Below are 23865 nucleotides of genomic sequence, written 5' to 3' on the forward strand. Positions count from 1 at the left end.
ATTATACACTTATATAAACATATTAATGGGTAGAATATTCAGATTCAGATTCAGATTGACAATAAACCATGCCAAATATTACACACTGGCCCTTTAAAGTATCAAAAGTAAACATACCCAATACGCAGAATGGTTCCTTTTAAAGTGTTATATGATTATACACATTTTATGTCACTCACACATACATGTAAGACCATTTTAATACTGCACCATATCATAAAACATGTCATATGCTTTTTAATGTAAAACTAAGAACTATTAGTGTCAATAAAAGTAGTGCAGCAAAAAGTATTATATTTCCCTCTGAATTGTAGTGGAGTAGAGGTTTAAAGTACCATTGAAAAACTCAAGTAAAGCAGAAAAAAATACATGGGACAGGCCTTTCTTAAATTCCTTTCACACAAAACTGTTGCTCAGCAAAGATCAGGACATACAATCAAATTGCTTATTTAAACCAGTATGAATATTACTTGTATAAAAATTAGGCTTCAAATAATAAATCAATTCTGAATCATTCACTTGATCTAGCTCCAGCATACAGCACATCAGAAAGACAGTGACTTACAACACTTGAGGATTACAGCACTCGGCAAACCGACACAACACCACTGTTAAACAATCCTCACAACTTGGATTCATTTTTATGAAAAACTCTTGATTCTTTTGATCTGAGGACCCTTACAGACTAAAGAAATATGAAAGACTTACAGGATAATTGAGGAATTGACACGTAATTTGAGGTAGCCACAACCTGCTTTCATACATCCAAAGAACTTCTATAAAAATGAACTGCTTGGCAACCAGACCAGGCCTCTAATTAGGACAGGCCTTTATTTGTCAAAGTGTGTAGCCACACCAGGCCAGGGACTAGGCTTTTAATTGAAGTTCATCACAGAAATCATCATCACTTTCCTTAAGCCCAAGCAGGCATAAAAACACAGAATATATTTGAATAATAATAACAGACACATCAATGTCTTGTCATGAGCCATCTGTGCATTTAACCTGCATAAATGTCCATTTGTGCAGGTGGACTTTTACCTTAAAAAACAGCATTTTGTGTTTTGTGTGTGTCTTTACTCCCATGCAAAATACTAACATAAACAAATGTTTAAACATATCATCAATAACTTGGACTTCAGTGTGTCTATCAAGCGCCTGCATCACAGCACTTTCAATCACTTATGAAGTGACTGCAGCTTCCAGTTCTGTATTTTGAATTTTGGTGTTGGGGTGATCTGGATCGCGGATTGTGCCATTACAGACAATTTTAAGACTCCACACAATAATGACTGGCTGTAAGGGTTGTAATTAGAGCTATTGCGCACAGCTCTCTCCCTCTCATTGGCTCTTTCCTTTCTCTCCCGCTGATTCACTCACTCATCGGGTCTCTTCTACTTTGCGATGTCTCCCACCCTAACCCTCTCTCCCTCTCTCTCTCTCTCTGTATCTGTGACCGGCTCTGTGGAGTGAAGCAGCCTTAGAGGTGTCTGACACCCTCCAGCACAGTCAGGTGCACCGCTTCAGTGATGCTGCCCCTCTCCAACTGTTCACTACAGTAGGCTGCCCCTTTGGAAAGAGCTTGAACTGTCTTTGCTCAATAACAAGGAGAGGAAAGTACAGGGGCGCACTGTGCTTTTACGCATGGAAGTTGGAATCAGCCTAAACACATTTACGCATGGCTGTGTCTCGTCTCCTCGGAAGATGCGTCCGGGCTTGTGAGCTTCTCAGCGCGTCAAGTGCGGGATAAAAAGTGAGCAACGATGCGGGGCACGGAGCTGCTGCTCGGGTACTTTCTGGTGAAAGTTATGGTGTGCGATGCAGAGGGCGAGCCGGGTCAGACCGTCGATGACTTCATGCTGGTTACCGGGTTTAACGACTCAAAGGATGGGGAGATCGCAGTCACGGAGACCCCGCACATGGAGGACAAGTGCCGCGGTTACTACGACGTGATGGGCCAGTGGGATCCGCCGTTCGTGTGCAGGACGGGCAGCTACCTGTACTGCTGCGGCACCTGTGGCTTCAGGTTCTGCTGCGCGTTTAAAAGCTCCCGGCTGGACCAGACCACCTGTAAGAACTACGACACCCCGCCGTGGATGATGACAGGAGGAACGCCGCCAAAAGTGGACGTGGCGCTGGACGCCGCCAAGGATAAAACCAACCTGATTGTGTATGTCATATGCGGGGTCGTGGCCATAATGGCACTGATAGGAATTTTCACCAAGCTCGGTTTGGAAAAGACGCACCGTCCGCACCGAGAAAATATGTCAAGGTAGGTCATCAGTTTACAATTTCTCACTCTCGTTTCAGAGAGTTGTTTGCTCCTCACACTCCCCTGTGTGTGTGAAACACTACAATTTTATCAAAAAGTCACAAAGCAACAAGTTATTTTGTAATTAAAACTGTAACACATTGGAAAAGGCGTTCAAATTTATATCAGCCAGGGATTAGGGAAATTGATTCTGTTCAATTTGACATCAATTTCTCCAGAGACAAGTTTGATGACACTCAACCTCGTTACTGTCCACATAACAGTAAATCACAAGCACATTTTTGTCAGTGTTACAAATAAAAGTGTCTTTTTATGTTTATTACATTGCCCTTGGCCTCAGGCTTTAATTTAAAAAGAATTGTGATATGCATGTGTGCCTGCTCAGGAGACAACTGAATTTTCTGCCCGAATATAACTCAGAAAGTGATGGTTGACACAAAAAAGCTTGACCCTATTGTGGTTTGGCAAAAAAAAATATGACTATTTCTTTTCAGTATGTCACAATTGAGCCCAGGCACAAGGTCCACTGTGTTGCACCATTTTGGTAAAAACATCTTTTTTTTTTTTTTTAAATCTCCAGATCAAATTCTGTAACACATCAAAACCATCTGCAACATGTACATCCACAGTTTGTCATAAAGGCACCACTTTTGTTTTTAAAATGTACTACAGTGTTTGAAAAAGTGCCCAAATCTGCATACGGCAGACATGCTTGAGCATCAAACACTCACAGATAGTTAGTACACACACAGACACACTCTTTCACTCTCTCTCTTTCTCTAAACAAACACACTTCACATACGCACACAAAGAGGCTTATTACTCTCTTGCAGCCTACTCAGGAGACTGATTTTGGGCTGAACAATGTCTGCACTGAGGAGAGTGTGTCGTCATTGTCATTGTGTGAAAGAGTATCTGCCTGTAGCAGCCCAGTTTCCATCCTTTAAAACAAATAGGCTAAAATGACACTAAAGCATGAGGCAGTTATACTACAGATATATTTTTTCTTGAATGTTGTTGAACATGTGTAATGAGTTAACTTGTAGGCTACACCCTAATTTACATGGATTTTGATGGAGCATAGAATTTTAAATATAGACTATAGTACTTGTGCTGAACTTGTGCCATAAAGATTTTGAAGTAAACAGGCCCTGGACATGGTGTTCAGTGCACTTACAGTTTTCGAAGGTTAATTCAGAAAAGCTGTTTCCAAGTGACTTAAAAAAAATGGACACCAGTTGACAGTCTGTTTTTGCTGACGTCCAGTGGTTAAAGTTCTCACCTGTCTGCGCTCGAAGTACACTCAGGGTTTGGGTTGGCACTCTTTGACGTCACTGTTGGCTGACAGTAGCTGTACGTGTGACACAGCACACTTTTGGTCACCCCCAACCGCACCTGACAGCATTGCCGGCAGTTATTAGTACACTAGAAAATTTGCCAAATGCTGGGTAAGCATTCCTATGGAGGCCCAGTATTCATGTTGAATTATGTTTTCACCGTTCATTAGGCCCTGCAGTGGGTATCAGGCTGCCATAAAACTACTGAGCCTTCTGACAGGCAACGCCTTCATCTATCCCTGACATACAGAAAGCTGCCTTTAAATCCTACAATCCCCCCGAGCAAAGAGCAGATACTGGACGGCATGACCCAGCCTTATATCTACAGCACACTGTATCTGCTCGGGTTAAACTGCAGTGGCTGGCCCAACTGACTTGGTATGCAACCTCATCTGAATACCATGGTTTGCTCAGTTTTCCAGCCACCATCGCTGTTACAGGCTTACCAACAGCCACTAGCAACCCCTCCGGTATAAGAAACTATTCAGTAATTATGTCCCCTGACATCTCTTACCCAAGAAAATAACATGGTTTCAATATGAATGTGTGTGTGAGTGCAAGAGTGCAGGCAGGTCTAGAGTCAAGCTTTTAAAGGAGCATTCACGAGGAGTGTCACTCAGCAGGCTGTGGAAACACTTTGTATAATGTTTGCTGTGGCTTTGGAGGGGCTGCGTCCTGCAGTCTGAAAAATGTTGAACTGGGGCTGATACTTTTTTTTTAACAGAAATCCTGTCTTATGAACTTGAGATGCATAAATCAAGGGTCGTTGCAAGGGGGGTTGCATTATGGGAAATGAAGGATCCAGTGTTATTGGAGTTTGACCCATACCGACAGGCCTTTATACACTTGGGGCTTTTGTTTTTTTACGATTAATTTGCATATCAATATTTTTTTTTTTTTATTAAACAGTTGTTTCTGTTATGAGTACTTTCACAAAGAAGGCAAATATTACGCTGCGAAAAAGCAACGTAAGTTTGAGTTTTCTGAGTTTCCGCACTGCAAATAGAGGCATTAACCAATCACACTGCACCTGTGAATTAGGAAACCACAACACGGAGGCTCAGTAGTCTGAACCAAGACAGAAAACTTATAACTCATTTCAACCTTAACAGGCAGTGCATCTCAGGCCAGCGTTCTTACCTTTTGCCGGTAACTCAAATTCACTCAGAGCTTTCCACTAAAACAAAACTCGATAAAATAACTAATACTGCAACTTACCTCACAAAGACTGCCAGTCGCAGCTCGGGGTTAATACAATCTCGGTATTGTCGCAAATTTGCATCGCTGCCAGCAAATTTATTCGCTCTCAAATCTTCTTGTGAACAAGTGTTGCAACTGTTGCAAATTCACAATGCTGCCAATTTGAATAGTCTTGATGCAAAATATTAATATGCGAGTATTTGGCATTTTCGTGTCATTTACTTGTAACGCTCCTAATGTGTAAAGGCCTTAAGGACTAAGTGTCAGGATGTTGCAGCATTTGCTGCTTTAATTCTAACCAACCTAAACCATTGACTGCCTTACGCCCTGATCACACAGACGCGTTTTAGCTTCTGGAGGCGACATTTGTAATTGTTTTTAATGAGAATGGAGCTTTTTGCTCACTGTTTTTGTATTGCGAAGCGCCTCGCTTTTCTGCGCTCTAGGTGCATGGCGTTTATGCCGGAGCGCTCTGAACTCCTGGAGTTGAAAAAACTTTAACTCAGAGTTGAAACGCTCCACGTCATCTCTTTTTCCATCAACTTTTTTCCCATTATCCAATCAGATGATTTGAGAGGCGGGCCTTCTGTGGTGGTCATGACAATAAGTTTACAGTTGGTAAACAATGGAGGAGAAACTGGTGGTAGTGATTGCTGGATACCCAGAGCTATACAACCCAGTGGTAACCAATAGGTTGTCAAACTGCTTCAGAATAGCCTAAAATGTGCCCGAAAACAGCCATCATGGAGGAGAAGCTCCTGGACCAACTGGCGGTACTCCCCATGATCCAGCCTCTTTTTTAGGGTCTCATGTACCCACACAGATCTCCGTTTCCCTGTGCCTGACTAACTATTTGCTAATAGCCTCTCACCCTCAACCAGAGCTGGAGCAAGTACCCTCTGCCTGTCCATTTTGGTAACTAGATACTGATTACTGCCTCACGTTTAACAACCTGCAAAATGCTTTCTGTGTGATCGGGCCTTACGAAGCATGTGACTCTGACACCAGAGACCACAATTTGTTTTCTTGTCTCCTAAAAACAGTCAGAGTTGTATTCTGTTTACCATGAAGGTTATCTTTCCTAACCTTAACCAAATACACCTCTGTAAACTTTGAGGTGGCAGATAAAAAAAAAGCTCCTTTTTGTTTTTCAAACTGTCACATGGGTTATTTCAGAGGACACAAACGCTTTACTTTGTCATTTAGGAAGGCTTGTTAGCGAACACTGGAGTGCACAGAATCTGTAGTTGTTATTTACTGAAAATGTCCTCTCTAAGATTGTTCTTCATCTTTCCAGAGCTCTTGCACATGTTATCCGCCATCCTGCCTCAGAACATACGGATGACATTGGACTTGGCCAGCACTACGAGAACATACAAACCAGAGTCACAGTAAACAGTCTCCGTAAGTATTGTGACATCAGCAGCACACAGCGATACACCTACATACACACTTAAACACTGGGTTCCATATTCATTAATGCTGCTGCCATCTGCTTTTGCTGTTTAAAATCGCACCACCACAAAAAAATCTAATCACGAACTCCCTAGATTTTTTTTTTTTAAACAAATATGCACCTAAAATTGTGAGGCCTGTTATTTGCTTGCCTTTTCCTGAATTAACTATAGAACTTGGAGTGGTGGAAGGAAAAAGGTCCATCAACAATCCTGCGAGCTGGTGAAGCAATTAGCCATGCCCTCAGCAATCACTTAACATATACACTAATTACCACTGACAACCTCGAGCCCTGCTTCTAAGCCAATGCTTATTGTATGCAATGGCCTCACATTATATCGCACTCTCATTCTCTTGTTCATCAACACCAACGCCTACACACACCCACACAGACATGCACCGACAGAAGAAGTTCTTATTAATGCTCACCTGCTCCAGTCAATAAAGGTCTCCCCCCTTCCCTCCCTCCCCTTGCAAGCTGGATAATTATGGCAAATGGCATCTCATATTAGAGGAAAGTTTAACAGACCCAGTCAAGCAGCACTTTTATGTAGGTATTCTTCATTTACAAGTACCTGCTCTGGCTGAATCACTGACTTTTAAAGAGGAAATAAAATCTTTGGTTGCACTGAGGATAAACTCTCCTGATACTGATTAGGTCCAATGCAGTTTATAGTGAAATAATGACACCTCATATCCTGTACATGCGAAGTAAGAATCAGTAAAATAAGGAATCAAACCTCATTTTGACCTAGTGTAAGTAATTACAAACCAAATGAATCCCATTAAGTCATACACTGAATTCCTTTCAGCTAGCTGCTTCTCAAGACATTTTGTTCATCACATCACTATCTGTGATTATTCATTAGCTGTGGAAGACCAGCAGTTTGCTTGTTCTCATTACAATTGAGGAGTACAGCAGGTGATCTCCATGATTAGTTTGGGAGGTTTGCTAATTAGTGAAAACACCTGGTGTAATCTGTGGCTGGAATGAAAACCTGCCTGTTCTTGGCACACATTGCAGCTGAATGCCGATCTCAAATTACCTCATCATACAGTGCATAGCGAGGCTTTAGTTACACAAATATTAATGCATTATCAGTGAGCAGACTGTGGCAGCAAGTAATTGAAACTCATCTCGTCGAATGCATAATTTTAGTTTAAATCAAGATAGTAAACTCCAAAATGTTTAATTGCTAAAACAGTGACAATTACTGTATGTCAGATTTTGCAAATTTTAAGTAGAGTAATTCTACGCACACTACATAGGTGCAAGGTTCAGAAAATGGCAGAATTGAAGGCAAGATATAATATAACAGTGTGAGAGAAAAATTAAGATATATTTTTGATATTTTGAAGTATGGCTTTGATTTACTTTTTTTATACTTCTGCGCTGGCGATAGCCGTGGCTGGAGGCATTATGTTTTTGGGTTGTCCCATCAGTTCATCTGTACGTACCACTCTCGTGAACGCTGTCTCTCAAGAACACCTTGAGGGAATTTCTTCAAATTTGGCACAAACATCCACTTGGACTCAACGATGAATTGAATAGATATAGGTGGTCAAAGGTCACTGTGACCTTCTGTCCATGTCATTGTCATCAATGTGATATCTCAAGAATGCCTTGATGGAACTTCCCTTAAATTTGGCAAAAACAGCCACGGACGAAATGACAATTTTTGGTGGTTTAAGGTCAAAGATCAAGGTCAATATGACCTCGCATCTGTCTTATTTTCATTAACACGACTTCTCACAACACCTTGAGGGAATTCCTTCAAATTTGGCTCGAATGTCCCCTTGGACTCAACGATGAACTGATTAGATATTGGTAGTCAAAGGTTAAAGCGCAAGGTCACTGTGACCTTCTGTCCAAGTCATTCTTCTCAACACGATATCTCAAGAACGCCTTGATAGATCTCCCTCAAATTTGGCAAACTCATTCACTTGGACCAAACTATAAACTGATTAGATTTTGGTTGTTTAAGGTCAAAGGTCAAGGACAATATGACCTCACATCTGTCTTATTTTCATTAACACAACTTCTCACAACACCTTAAGGGAATTTCTTCAAATTTGGCTCAAATGCCCACCTGGGCTTTATGTTGAACTGAATAGATATAGATGGTCAAAGGTTTAAGCTCAAAGTCACTGTGACCTTCTGTCCATGTCATTCTCATCACCACGATATCTCAAGAACAACTCAATGGAACTCCCTCAAATTTGGCAAAATCATCCACTTGGACTAAACGATGAATTGATTAGAATTTGGTGGTCAAAAGCCAAAGATCAAGGTCACTGTGACCTCACAAAACATGTTTTTGGCCATGACTGAAGAATCCATGCATTAATTTGGACGTAATTTGACACAAATGTTTAACAGAATAAAATGATGAATCAGTGACATTTTATATCCAAAAGGCCAAAGATCAACTTTACTGTGACATCATAAGAAATTCTTGTCAGGCCAGTATTTAACACCATATCTCAGGAACAGAATGGGACACTAATCTTGGGTGTCCACCTTGAAACTGTACTAAATGTTTAGATCTTCTGAGTTGCCGGGTTGAAGATGTGTGTAAAGCATCCATGTTTTACTATATGCAGCTTTGTTGCAGCAACATTTGAAGCATTGTCAGCTGTCATGGCTGCTATGCTATCTATTGTGTTATCGCCCTGGGCAGTTTGGATGTTTAACTACACCTAACATCATAGAGCTTGTCAGCCTATAGGTGTGCATTAGGAATATGGGTGTGGTTTCCACTTTTCAAACATTCTAACAGTGTCTTTATTAAACTTTTGTGGCGACAATTGCGTGTGCAGGTTTTGAGGTTCTTGATGACTGATCCCCAACAAACAATCCAGGAAATGTGCATTACGTTACGCAGAACAGTTTTGTAATAACAACCCAGTTAATGACAGGATACAGACAGTTAAAGTTTTCTTGTGTGTGTGTCTTTAAACACAAATGTGATCTATTACATGGCTGCCACAAGGCCACTGTGTTTTATGTCACCTCATAACTTTGTATTCACATTTTACCATCCTATCATAATTACTATAAATATTACTGAAGTGGGAAATGCAGTTAAACTTCAAACTAACCCCAGGAAGTGAAAGGAATTCTATTTTAAGAGCGAGATGTCTTTTTTGTTTCAGCTGAGCTTTTTTTTTCTCCTCGAGGTGAGATGTCAGCACTGACATGGTAATAATTAATCATTGCGCTTTCTGTCTTACCTTGCCTTCTCACAGAATAATTATCAGTTCATTAAAAATCAGCCAACACGTTAGGACTGATCTTCTGAGAGAGATACTATATTCTTCCTTTAATATTCTATGTACAGTATTATTCTTTTTTTTTAATCAGGTATTGTAGTGTAAGATGCAGCATGAGTCAATGAAACAATGCGTTGATGATTTACTTGCTAAATGCATATTTTACTGTTACTCTGTCTCATAAGTGTGAAGTTCAATACTGTGGTTTATCAATTAAATTGTTTGTATTCACCTTTTTGAAAGCAGTAGCTGTGTTAACATGTTGCAGTGAGCACTCTTACATTACAGAGACTGTAGGTGAGAAACTTCTGTCCTGATTTAAAATCCCACTTTTTCTTCCAGTCCCTGGAGTAAATGAAAGAAACTGATCAATGATGTGAGATAACAGGACATCAGCGTACTGAAAAAAAAGTGTAGTCACTACAGACACTTAAAGGTCATGTCACTTTTGTAACAAAAAATGACAATTGAATTGCTTTGAAAAATTTGCAGGTGACTGACCCTACCTGCCTCCCTCTTTGAGTCAGAAAACAGTGTTACACCTGATGATCATTATATATTTATATTTAGTTTTACTGTAAGTCTGTCATCCAGATTATAACAGGAGGCTTCTTGTCTATAGCAGTGTTAAGGCAATTGTTGCATTCTCGTGATACTGTACACACACTAAATTTGCATTCACCCTATCCACACATTGTAGGTTTTCAGGTGGTTAACTGGTTTATCAAAATAAGACAAGCCACAAGCCAGAAGCTCTAGTTGCTGTGGAGTACCTTCGACAAACAATTTTGTGGTTTAAATGTTAAAAAATACTTAAATTTTATAGGCATGGGACAATATGATAATTTCATGCTACCATTCTCCTGGACAAAATACTTGCAATTCACAATATTATCTTGGTAATAATCAAGATATGCTTAAGACCCTTTAAATGGCACTAAAACACACTTGGATCCCTTTACTTTAAATTTAATTAAAAGACAAATCTTTTTATTGCATCACATGTTAGACACGTCTTATTTTAGTGAACATCAGAGCTGGGAAATATATCAGTATCATATTGACATTGTGACACCAGATATCATTTTAGATTTTATAAATGGTAATATTGTAAGTATTTTTTTTCTGGGTTTAAGGACATTACAGTAAAGTGATGTAATTTTCTGAATTTACCAAACTGTTATTCAGGTCCTTAAAAAGTCTTAAATGTCTCAAGTTCAATGTTACAAGTAAGCCTTAATAATAGGAATTAAAAACCAATAAATAGTCTTAAATTTGAATGTTTGAGGTCTTAACTACCACAAACATTTCATCTATCCATTTTTAAATATATTTTTATGAAAATGAGTAAAGCCTTTCTATGTTTAAGTCCATATTTATAATGTTACAATTTTTCAAAAAACTATAATACTGTCATTTTACCTACTTACCTGTTGGCAAAACGTAGATTGACTTAATTCACTATAATAACTCTCATATTCCTACATAACACGCAACTCTGCACAAGACCACATATATACAACTTGCCTTCATTGCTTACCTGCAATGTTTGAATAAGTAAAGCATGATTTGTCCAAAATTCTGTCCTAAATTTGGTTAGGTGTCTTTAGAAAGCATTAAATTTAACCGTCTGATACCTGTGGACACCCTGTTATTTGCCTTTGGCCACTTAGTGATCATATCTACAGTACTGACAATTATTTATCAAAAATCTACTGTGTCAAATTTTTTGAAGCAACAATAGTCAACCCTACAGTGTCACACACCTAAAGTCACAAAAATGTTGTGATTTCTGACACGATGTTCACAATTTTTCTGATAATGGAAATTCACCACAATCAACTTGTGTTTTTTATCCCAATAATAAAATTGTGTATTGCCCCATCCCTAATTCAGATTAAATATTGCTATACAAATCATATATTACGACAGAGAAGAAAAGAAAGCTGTAACTCTTCATTTGATAGGTGACCTTGGACACAGGGAGCTGGGTCACAGCTGTACGGAGGGATGTACTGGAGGGATTCTGTGTAATAGAGTTGGCAGCAGCACAGGCATGATTGTTGCTTTCTTGACAGCAATCCTTCCAAGGTTGCAAGAGGTGAGGTGATATTCTTTGCCACATGGATCCGTCCTGTACTTGTCCTCTCCTGCTGTGCTCTCTGGCAGCAGGTGTGACTGTGTTCCAGCTGTAACAGTCACTATATATTACAGACAGTGGTGCAAAGCGATGATTGAAATGCCCCAGAAAGGAGCCCCATGTTCCTCATGTGTTAAGGTAACAAAAAGAATCTTGTAGACTGTGCTATGAGCTCTCATTCTCCTCAAGATGCTAGCAATGCAGATTTTGTGAGTTGGGCTTCTTTGGCTACCCGTGCTATCATGCTCATGTCCTGCTGGCCATGTGCACACGGGGCAATTGTGAAGTGTGGCCTCTTTTTACTCCAGGCAGTCAGCCAGAGAGAACAAAGTCTCCGCTCACTGCCAACACTCCACTGGTGCATGACAGTCCATTTCCTCACTGCCAGATAGAAATGTATTTCAGCAGCATTACCTCTGACAGCAGCTGAGAAATTGCTACCAAATGTAGAGCCTACCTATGGTTCTATTTTCCACCTGCCATATACTCTACTCTGAACTGTACGCCGAAGCCTCAAATCTTTAAGGAGATAATTACCGACTGACAAAAGTGAGAGCTCTAAAATGGATGGAGACTGATGGGTTGTTTCACTCTTAATAGTGAAATGAGAAACGTACAGATTTTTAGCTTCAGTTTTCACCATGCTGACCACTGCCACCACAGATACAGTGGGACCATCGGCCACTGAAACTTATTTTTAATCAGTTTTCCAACATTTCACCAAGTGTAAAAACACAATTTGTCTGCTCACTTTAATGTTGGACCTGTGTGAAGACAAAATGTGTATGAGTCATTATTGCTTTCTAATTCCCCTCTCTATTTTGAGTGGTGCACCTCCAGCCGTTACTATTAAATGCAACTGATGAAAGGGAAGTCTCAGCTTAAGTTTATTTTAATAGTGCGGGGAAAAAAATAGCTTTATACACCAACCCGACTGTCATATCCCAAAGCTCCAGCTGCACCATGCATTACTAACAAAATTAGACAGTAATTTAAATAAGGCTGTTCCAGAGCATCATAGGCTATTTCACAAAAGTTGTGCACCTAAATAGTTTGAGGTATTATTAGTAAAAATTGTTAAATATTTGTTTTCTATGCAGGAGCTCAAGAAAGGAAGTCAGGGTTATATCAGTCAAGCTGAACTAATATGAAATGCTTTGAAGTAAGGCCAAGTGATGGCTCTAGGACACAGTACTGATAAATAGTAATGTTATGTAATAGGGCTGCATAATTAGTCGACGCATTATCGAAATTGCAAAATGGCCAAGTGCAATATCCAAATCGCAGGAGCTGAAATTTTTTTAAAAAGGTAAACTGTGTCACAACATACTTTTTTAAAAGGAGCGTTGTGGTGCAACAGAGGTTCTCCAGTCTCCAAATCATATTCCAGATGTAAGGGAACATGCTTGTTTGGTAGCAGTCCCAGCAAAAATCCCATCATTATTATTTTCATATTTTTTTCAGTGAAAATGAAAAGCAAAAATTACCATTCCCACTGAAATTGAAACTTATTTTGCAACTGTAATATCTTTCAATCATAATACTGTAACATAAGGGTGTAAATCACAAGTTTCATCACAATACAATATCATATCAGTTCTCTGGACAACGATATCACAAAGTCTGCCACGATACAATTTCAGTTTGATGCAATTTAGGGGCCTGCAATCGATATGAGACGATATCATCTGCCCATTTAACACATTCTGTCACAGAGGAAGCTGCAACTCCTTTATTTTTGCTTTTAACTGTAAAGTTCACTTTAAACTGACTCCACTAACACATATAAAACAGCACATGGGATATGTTAACCTTCAGGGCTTTCTGTCAGAAAGTCCTTTCTGAAAGAAATCTTTTCATTTTAACCCAAACCATCATCTTTTTCAAAAAATTCCAGGTCTATCTGGTTTAAAACCCTGATGGCAAACTTCATCCAACAGCAATAAAACATGGATTAACAACATCATTTAACATAAGTATCAAAACAATTGTTTTTGCTAGTGACCCATTATTAGCTTTAGCATGTTTACATTGCATAAATTAGCCTAGCGGCTAGCAGACTTTTTCCTCTACTTATAGTTTAACAGACTACATGTAACGTTATTTTTTTTCTTACTCACCATTGGTTTAAGTCACTGCATCTCCTGACAGAACAGCTCAGTTTAATATCAGTCTGCGTGCACGTTTTTTCATTGCTGAAACAGAGCAGCTAATGTTGCTGTAGTGAGAAGTTAGCAGAATGAGATGGCCGTCCAGGCGGGTAACCTTACGTCATTTTATTTCTCATAACGGCAGTACTTACATAGCTATGTGCTCTTTCTGTTGACCTGTATTATCACGGAAATCCGAAATATTTCCACTCTACTGATGTATTCCCGATTAAATAAACGTTATCCTCATCGTCTTTCTCTCAACTGTTTGACGGTGACACAGACTTTCAAAATAAAAGCATATCCCAAAGATAACAATATGGATCGATGTTTTCACTTTGCATCGATGACATTGGATTGTTGATCATTTAACTGAAATATTGATCCAGATTGATCATTACACCCCTATAACATACATTTGCTAAATAGGGCTCATGCAGTGTGCAATACTTTGGACTTGCCATTCAAAAATGGTTATGAATACTGTGATGTTTGGAGCTCATGTGTAGCAGCAGTGTTATAAATGTGAAGGTGCATGTTTTCCTCTCACTAATGTCTAATCATCTATATCAGATTGTATCAGGCTACAGGCATAAATGCAGCTGAATTTGTCTCTTTTAGATAATTAAGATATTTTGACTGATACTTTTAATTTGCTTTGGGATAATAAGCTTTTGGTCAGGAAATGTGTCTGGTCTTCACAATTAAGAAAGAAAAATGAGCCTTTGTATAAACTTGTTAATGCTTCATGAACAAACTATCGGTTTTCAAACAGCATGAATGACTTTGTCAAGCTAATGATTAACTTATTAAAGAACTGTGTACTCTGATTGCTTTATATTAATGGCATCACACCAAAATAAAGTATTTTATGTATTGTCTTTTTACACACTTCCAACATGCTTTATACATCTTGATTTTGTACGACATAATTAAACACATAAGAGCCTGTCCACAAATGACTTTAAAAAGGTTCTTACATAATCAATAAGTAGGTTAATTCATTGTCCATAAAGGTGTTTTATCAAACAGTGTACACATTCGTAGTACTTAGGTAAACTAACAGTTACAAATAATGCTCTCATACAAAGTTTCTGGAGTCTGACAGAAGTGGAGAGATATTGACTCGCAGATAATAGAATATTTTCACCACTAACTTGAAAGTAGGCTGCCTGTAAATAAGAGCGCCCTTCTCCTTGCACCATTTATTTCGGGGCACACAGCTCCCAAAATACTCTCTTAAATCTTTTATGAGTTCCGGGGTGGTGTCTGTGTCTGGAGTGTTAACTCGCTTATTTCCCGCAACAACCATGGAGTCTTTAACCTTACAAGTCTCCAGAAGTGGCCTACTTTCTTCCAGCAGCTGGCATAAAAGCTGTGACTCTGACAACAGTACAAGCACAAACGACACTCGGTTATCACAAAGTCAGATAAACATTAAAGGGGGAGATAAACAAGGACATGAACCAGCCCCTCGGTTTAAATTGGGCTTGGCATCCTGAAAATAGCAAAGTTGCAGCAGACGTTTACAAAAAGCACTGTCCTCATTTAAGAGATGTAGTGAAATCTATTATCATCTTAAGACTGTATATAGAGGACATTTGAGACATTCAGACGCACTCAAAAAATAAAGTTTCTGAATATACTGGGATACAAAACAGTTTGGCCGAAGCATTCAGTGTACATCGATCATCATTTGAATTATTTACTCTCTGTGGCTTCTGCCTTTAAAGGGGATACCCTGACCCTGACCTTGACTGGAGGATCAGATGAGCACAATGGTCAGGTGACCACTCAAATGCTTTAGTTTACAAAGTTGCTCCAGAGTGGATGGTTCGGCTAATATAAGAATAGTTGTCCATGGTTGAATGAGATTATCTGAAAGAAAACATGTGTTTAACATACTGTATGTTCCCAGGATGTCCTAAAAAGCAGTTATCCTTTTTGAGGTACGTGCAATGTATTCTATGGAAGCAGATCATCTAATGTGACTTTTAGCTTAAAGAAGATCACATTGAATGAGAGCCTGTGTGCATGGCCCACTTATGGTGAATTATATGAAACTGAAACAGGTCAACAAGCCCAGAAAGGAACCCGACAAGATAACACAGACAGATTTGATGCAGGGAAGTAAAGCATTTGGAAATTTTGGTTTGTTAAGACCGACCCATTACTGAGCTTAATAAGTTACCTGTACACGTGAACGCACTGTGCAGCCTTTCTCAAGGCCTACAGTTTTTAATAAGGCTTCCAATAAGGCTGGATAACACAGGAGCTTGTTATAAAGACAGCCTTATCATAAAGAGAACACCGTGACACCATCAGTCTTTTGCTACCTTACATGACCTCGAAATCTGATTTTACTCGTCACCCCACCCCCTTGTTGAGGTTCGGTGGAGTGAAAAGGATTGTCAAAGCCGTCCTCTGCATCATTTCATGAGACAGCATTGATAATTTGAGACTTTCAGAAATTAATTAGCACAGTAATAAAGTTTCTTGCTGACCAGTGGGGAATAAGAGCCTAATTAACCTATTTTCTGTATTAATGATCTGTTTTTATCAGACACATTCTAGACCAAGGACTAGTGGACTCCCCACAATTTATAAAGTTTGTAAACTTTAACCATTAGCAAGGGCAATGATGAGTTGATGGTTATTTTTGTAAGGTTCATATTGAAGTTATTGGTGCTGGACTCATAGTGGATTAATAGTGGTAATTCCTGTGAGTCAGGTTACCTTTAAAGGAACCCATTTACATCGACAGGAGTGCTGATTCACAGCCTGCAGGATATTTAAAGGGGACCTATTATGCTCATTTTCAGTGTCATTCTTGTATTTTGGGTTTCTACTAGAACATGTTTACACGCTTTAAATGCTCAAGATATTATTTCCCTCACACTGTCTGTGCTGGAACAACTGTATTTCCATTTTAGCTCTGTATGCCCCCCTCCTGAAAAAGCCCAGTCTGCTCTGATTGATAGGCTTTCAGGGTCTTCCCTATCTGCAATCTTGGAGTCTCTAAACCATCACTGTGAACAGGGGAATGACTAGAACGAAATATAGCAACACTTTTTGCCCTGAGAACTCACCAATAAATGGTTCTAATCAAAAATCTTCACAACTGGTCCTAGCAGGAATTTGATCCAAAATCAGGAAGAAGTCAACAATAACAGCAACCAACATAACATGTTTCCCTGACATTAGCATGTTGCTACATGTAGCAGTGTACTTGAAGTCAAGGAATGACTGTAAATGAGTATAGCGGCATCCTCCACAGTGGAAAATCACCAATAGAAGCTTTTAAATCAAAATCTTGTTACATGTTACAGCAGGCATATGATCCAAAATCAAGGCAAAATGAACAACATCAGCAACCAAGATTATACATTTCCCTGATGTTAGCATGTCGCTACATGTAGCAGTGCACTTGAAATCGAGTAATGACTTTAAATGAGTATAGTGGCTCTATTAGCTCTATCCCACTTGCAACAAAAGACAATACAACATGGCATGGCTGTGGCAAAAATGAATATTTAACTCTGGAAAACTGAGGATGTGCCTTCTTTTAAAACCTGGTTGGCAGAAATCACCAACTTGTTACACATTGAGAAAGTTAGATACAGTGTTTACCTCAGCTCTCTAATCTTTGATAAAACATGGCAACCATTTATGTCCTATTTATCAAGAATGGCCTCAAGTGTTTGCATGTATGTGTAGACACTTGTTCATAATGGGTTGGACAAACAACATTTGTGTACTTGCACAGACATCCATTCTGTAGTTGGTGCTGAATTTCTTGCTGGTCATACTACCTATAAGAGCCTCTTCTTTTTCTTTTTTTCTTTTTATACCAATAAAAGCTTCTAGACCAAAATCTTCACAACCAGACATGTTACAGCAGGAATATGATCCAAAATCAAGGCAAAATTAACAACATCAGCAACCAACATTATATGTTTCCCTTACATTAGCATGTTGCTACATGTAGCAGTGTACTTGAAGTTGAGGAATGATTGTTAATGAGTGTAGCAGCGCTTTCTACCATGGAAAATCACAGATAAAACCATCATCTTCACAACCAGACCTGTTACAGCAGGAATATGATCCAAAATCAAGGTCACATTAACAACATCAGCAACCAAGATTATATGTTTTCCTGACATTAGCATGTGGCTACATGTAGCAGTGTAGGCTACATAATGCAAACACAGCAGAATACTCCATAAAAATCCCTCAAGAGCTAATGTGAGCTTGTCTCAAAGGTAGAAAAAACTGAAACAGAGATCAGTAAAGTTTAATCTCAATTGATATGTTAAAATTACATCATTTATTTGATTATATTTTGTGTTATTAATCTGAGACTGCAAAGTATGTAAATTATTACCACATTTAATATGATCAACCAATACTGTATCATTATATCTCTAACAGGAAATAAGGAAAAGCATAAAGGTCCCCTTTAATATAACCAACCGTCATTGTGATTTAGTAAGTAATCAATGCACAAATCTATCAGTATCACGTGTTATATAAACATGTTGATATCTCTTCTCAGATATATATAACACACAGCACATGCAGCATTCTTCAAACCGCTGCCTGTGAATTGTTACGTTCCACTAATCTCCTCCAGAGAAGACACTCTGAACATCTGTTTGCTCTGTCATGCCAGTAGGCAGGGGGCCAGTCTCTTTGCTGTGAACCCCTTAATTTACCAGATGTCTACTGTAGGATTAGTACAGTTTCACAAAGAGCAGTCATGACTCTCCAGCTGGGTCCCCAGAAAAGTCTACTTAAGGCAAAGTGACACTACCCGGTTAGAGAAACAATTATTCTATATTCACATCCATCCATCCAGCTGATTTATATCCTCGGCTCATGCAACAGTCACATCGAGGAAACCAAGCCAGTTTAAACAGTTTTACAATTACTACTGTATATACTTCAACATACAATATTAAATATATTTTTAATCACATCTTGTAATAGCTAAAGCAAACGGTATATACACTTGATTTGAACATACTGTATTACCACATCGATCAAAAGGAATTTTGTCGCTATAAACAACATACACTGAATTTCTGCATTAACAGCGTGTGTTTTCCCTCCTTTAGATAGCAACCAGATGAACAACGTGGTTCAAGCATCGACTTTGATAGCTCAGCCTTACCCGCTCGTGGGACAGATCACCAGCCCCTACGAACAACAGAAGCCTGTCAAGGATCTCAACAAGTACGCCACGCTTAAGGCTGTGGGTAAGAAATTGTTTAAGATGTGCCGTCATGATGAACCAGACGTTGCCATTCATCATTTGATCTGATTAAACAGCCCATTACATCCTTTATAAATAAAACAGGCATAATTAATCAGGGTCTTATAAGGAGAAGTGTTTAGGTTTGATTGAGTGAACCGGAAACAACTGAACCTGTAATCTGAGTAATCATGAGGATGCGTTTGTAAGTTCATGAGGCAGAAAATTCATCTGTAACGCTTCATAAAATGTTTCATGGAATCCCAATCGTGGTTAATTCTGTTTTAAACATTAATTGTCTCAACAGACAAAAACCATGTTATTAAAATGTTCTGCTAGTTGCAGTTATTAGTAAAGCTTCACTGCCATCTCTCTCAAAGTGGCCATTTTTCAGTCTTTTATTTTGTATCTTCTTCAAGTGCAGCAAGAATCCTGTTTACACAACACGTGTTGTCATATATGTGCTTCGAAATGACACGTACGTCTTTGTTTAAAGAGGAGTCGATTCAAATCTCCATCAAGTCTCCCGCTGACAGAAAATCCTTGTCAGTTAATCCGTAGTCCGTCAATGCCAGCAGAGAGGGGGACTGGAAGTTTATTTATAGACGCAAGTTTGTTGTTCTTCTCATGTGCTAATTTTGGAAAGTCTGCAGACAGTGCCTGGACAAGCAGCATTTGAGACAAGAAATAATAGCAAATACCAAAATAGTATCAATCAGCGAGACGATGCCAAAGTATTTAGGTCTTGAAGAAAAACATGTTTGTAGTGTCAAAGGATGGAAGTGAAAATAAATTAATGCAAATCATAAAATAAAATGAAATAATCATTTTAGGTTCATTATGAAAATAGTATGTGTTTATGCTGATATGAAAATACCATAACAGCCAATGGGTGAGTATAGTCAGGCACACTTGATAACCAAGTACCATCACTGGTGATCAATTGCTAGATCATTTTACCACTAGATTTTACACTATGTGCAAACTTTAAAACCAAATTCCATCATTTAGAGGTCCCTTTGGTAATATTTAAACTTAAAGATTTGATTTGTCTCATAATTTTAAAAAACAAGAATTTAGCCGTATTTTAAATACATTATATTCCACTGCCTTTCATATTGATTTTGGTTGTATTTCAAAGAACAAGCAGTCTTAAATTTCACTGACTCCACTCTGACCGACAGTCGTTTTTTTGCCTGTATGCCTTGCTTTGAAAATTTAGTGGAGAAAAAATAAATGAAAAAAAATCTGCAGGATCAAAGTATGGAGTGAAGGTATTTGTGGATCTGTATTTGATGCCATTTAGCGCTGCGAAACGGGAGTCTCTTTTTATAGATGAATCAATTAGCTGTATTTGACAGACATGGCCACGGAGGGGACGGCAGCTACCAGCATGTGTGTAGTAGGTCCAATCACATAAAACGGCCCTTTGTGATCCACGCTAGCAGCTGAAGCTTCTCCGCTGCTAATACGCCGAAGCGCTGTCAAACAAACTGATCATTAGGGAAAATAAAAATAGAGCAAATCTTGGATAATGAGACTGGGGACAGGAGACAATCAGGAGCAATCAAAACACAAATGAGTTGGGGAGTGGTGATGAGATGCATCTATACTGTACACGGTGAGCCACGTGAGCCTCTGTGGTACTAATATATATATATATGTGTTCATCTACCAGCACTGATGTGGGTTTACTGAAGCTGCTGCTGTCTTTACTACATCTCTTTCCTGTACCATGAAATGAGACCCAGAGCACAGCTACAGCTTGCTACTGATGAAGAGACCACATTAAAGGTTATCTGGGAGACATTTCATTAAAAAAAAAAAAAAAAAGTCAGAAATGTTACAGTAGAAAAGGCTATTGCTGGAGCTTGGTGTGCTCAGGCTCAATTAGTGCTCAAGTGAGTGCTGTTTTCATACATTGTCTGCACCTGATTGGAGACATAAAATCACACTGCAGTTGTTTTATGAGCAAATTACAGCAGCTGATTAAGGTAAGACAAATGTCATAAGACAAGATATACTATGCAGCGATCTACTTGCACGCCACCTCAGCCGGAGTCGTACTAAAATAATCCCATATACTGGAATATCAACAAATACTCAGTGTAGTTGGAGCTTAATTATTAACTGACCTCACACAATATATTTGCAGTCTTTTAATTAATAAGGCTGACAGGAAATGTAAAAAAAAAAAAAAATATGTAGAGAGGTCTATTTTTGACTTCCTGTAACAGTTTGTTTAAAGCTACCACAACTTACACAACACTATTAGGATTCCACACTACATTACTGTGCACCAAGGGCGTAATTTCCACTGGGGATGACATGTCATGTCATTACGTTGTGACGTGTTAATGAGTGGTGCAGGCAGTGTTTAGCAGACTTTCCATGCCCTGGGTTTCACCCCAGACTGCCCTGTAACTGGTTGATGGAGGCTGTTAGGGCTGTATGCAACCCGAAATGAATGCCTGCAGACATTCGCAGGGCTGATGAAATGTATAAGTGCATAAAAAAATCATTTAATCTACATTTTTATTTACTGTTAATATTATCCTCATAAAACAGTTGAGTAACACATCAAAGATAAGGCAGTAATAGACAGAGTTCCTTGCAAAGATGCAAATACAACATTATCTATCATCTCTATTATTTCGAGTAAAGTAAACAAGATTTTCTGTTATAAACAGTTTCATTGTTATTTCTTTCTTTTAGATTTAACGTACATTTAACAAGGGAAAATCAGATAGGAAAAACACAGGAATAGCAATTAACAGAACAACTATTTCAAAAGTGTAAGGATAGTGTCCCAGTGGTCTTCCAGCCCCTTTTCAAAGTCTTTTAACAGGCAGGCTGCCCGTTCCATGTTTAGTAAGTCCAGATATTCCTTCAGCCAAGAGTCCCTTGTGAAGCAGGCTGCTTTACGCTTCTTCTAGTTTAAAAGAATTAGTCTCTTAGTAGATAGGCAAGCCAGTGTCTAGGTAGGTAGGTAAGATTTTAAGTCTTGTTGTTAGTTGAAGGTCCACACAGTCTCAGCGTCATACTTATGTTTGGCCATGTTGTTGAGCTAGTTTGCTGTCTCTTGGTGTGTCTCAATTCAGAATTGACAACCACAAATTAGCTAGTTAGCAAACTAACGTTAGCATTAGCATTCGCGTTATCGTTCGCGGTACCAAATCATTACAGACTGCTAAATTAACCCAATAAACATAGTGCTGGTTTATATCTGATAATAGTGGTGCTTAGTGCAAAAAACATATGTATTTGTACAATGCAGCGACGTTCACGGTCTTTGAGGGCGAGAAGTGTCCATTGTTCCACACTCAACTTCCTGACGGTTTTGAGTGCACCATCTGGGTACTCATAGTGCACTGTATTTTTCCATACTTCTCAGTGTGAACGCACTTATGCACTCAAAATAGTAAGTGTAAATACAGAAGTATGTGATTTGAGACACAGCATCTGTTAAATATGTTATTTACTCTCTACAGCAGGATATGGCACTTCAGAACAAAAGCTCTGTGCCGTAAATGAACTGTACTTATAAATAAAGTGTGTTTTTTACTATCTTGACACATTTTCAAGTTAATTGTGGTCCATTTAGAATGGACCCGCGACCCACTTTTGGACTGAGACCCATCAGTTGGGAACAACTGACATAGGATTTCTAGAATTCATAGGATTTAGTGCTCGACTCATTGTAGCAGTAACTAAAAATACAGGTTTACAATGGGTTTATAATGAATAAAGGCTGGATTTCATCTCTAATTTTATATATTCCACTTCTTTTTTTTTTTTTACTTTTTATGTGTAATGTTATGCACATTTACAGCATTTGTATAAAATGATCAATGTGAGTTAGTTGTGATGCCTGATGATGTGAGGTTGGACTACTTGTCCCCTCTCTTTGTTTTTTGTTTTTTTTTTTACTTATTTTTGAACAAAATTTAACTTCAGATCTATTTTTATCTGCCTGTCTAGCTCTGCACTCAGCACACAATGCAATGGCTAATGAAGGAAAAAGAAATGACAAAGACCTATCATGTTGTTTATCTGTATTTGTTAGCAGAGAAAGCTAATGACAGCTTCTACAGCAACCGGCGGCAAGTGATCGAGATGACAACCAAGGGCAGCCTTCCCATGGAAGCCATGGACATGGAGCCGGAGCCGAGCAATCCTTACAGCCCGCCCAGACAGCTGTCGTCAAAACAGAATGGACACAAGTACAAGAGCCCCAAGAGCCGCAGCGCCCAGTCGCTGTGCTACGGCTCCAACACTGCCGCCAGCCCGGGGGTGCTAAGATCCTGGGAGAGCAAGGACATGCTGGGCCTCCGACACAACTATGGCCCAAAGAAACTCTGCATCATAGAGAAGGAGCTGCACACCACTCGTTACTTGCCTCCGCAACCGTACTTTGTCACCAACAGCAAGACAGAAGTGACAGTATGAGGGAATGTCTGAGCACCAGGCTTAAAAAGGAGTCTGCGTCAAAGGGAGGCAGGAGCTGCTGACTGTGGGTGGTGTTGTCAGACATCAGCATGGACTGTACGTGCAGCTGTGCATGTGATGGGCAGCATTTAAGATGCCACCTAAAGGTGAAGTGTACTATCAAAGGACTCAGTTTCAATCACTGTTCCGCAGGAGGGAACAGTGATGAATATGTTCCATCGGTATTCGTATAATCTAACTGCTAAAACAAAAAACAAAACATAACTCATATAACACAGACATGACACATACAGTACTGTTGTCAGTATTTACTGAGATATCAATGGACCTAAACA

At 39.1% G+C, this 23865-nt stretch overlaps 1 protein-coding gene across 1 annotated transcript; it reads left to right on the forward strand.

Annotated features, from left to right (window-relative positions):
• The first annotated feature begins 1763 nt into the window (after positions 1-1763).
• Positions 1764-23530, forward strand: shisa9b (shisa family member 9b). The gene is made up of 4 exons (XM_050069559.1): positions 1764-2272; positions 6107-6213; positions 18945-19085; positions 23148-23530. Exons 1-4 carry the CDS (start codon positions 1764-1766, stop codon positions 23528-23530), a joined length of 1140 nt encoding a protein of 379 aa, XP_049925516.1.
• Positions 23531-23865: the final 335 nt, after the last annotated feature.

This window comes from Epinephelus moara, chromosome 18, assembly GCF_006386435.1.
Source record: "Epinephelus moara isolate mb chromosome 18, YSFRI_EMoa_1.0, whole genome shotgun sequence".
Classification (NCBI taxonomy): Eukaryota; Metazoa; Chordata; class Actinopteri; order Perciformes; family Serranidae; genus Epinephelus; species Epinephelus moara.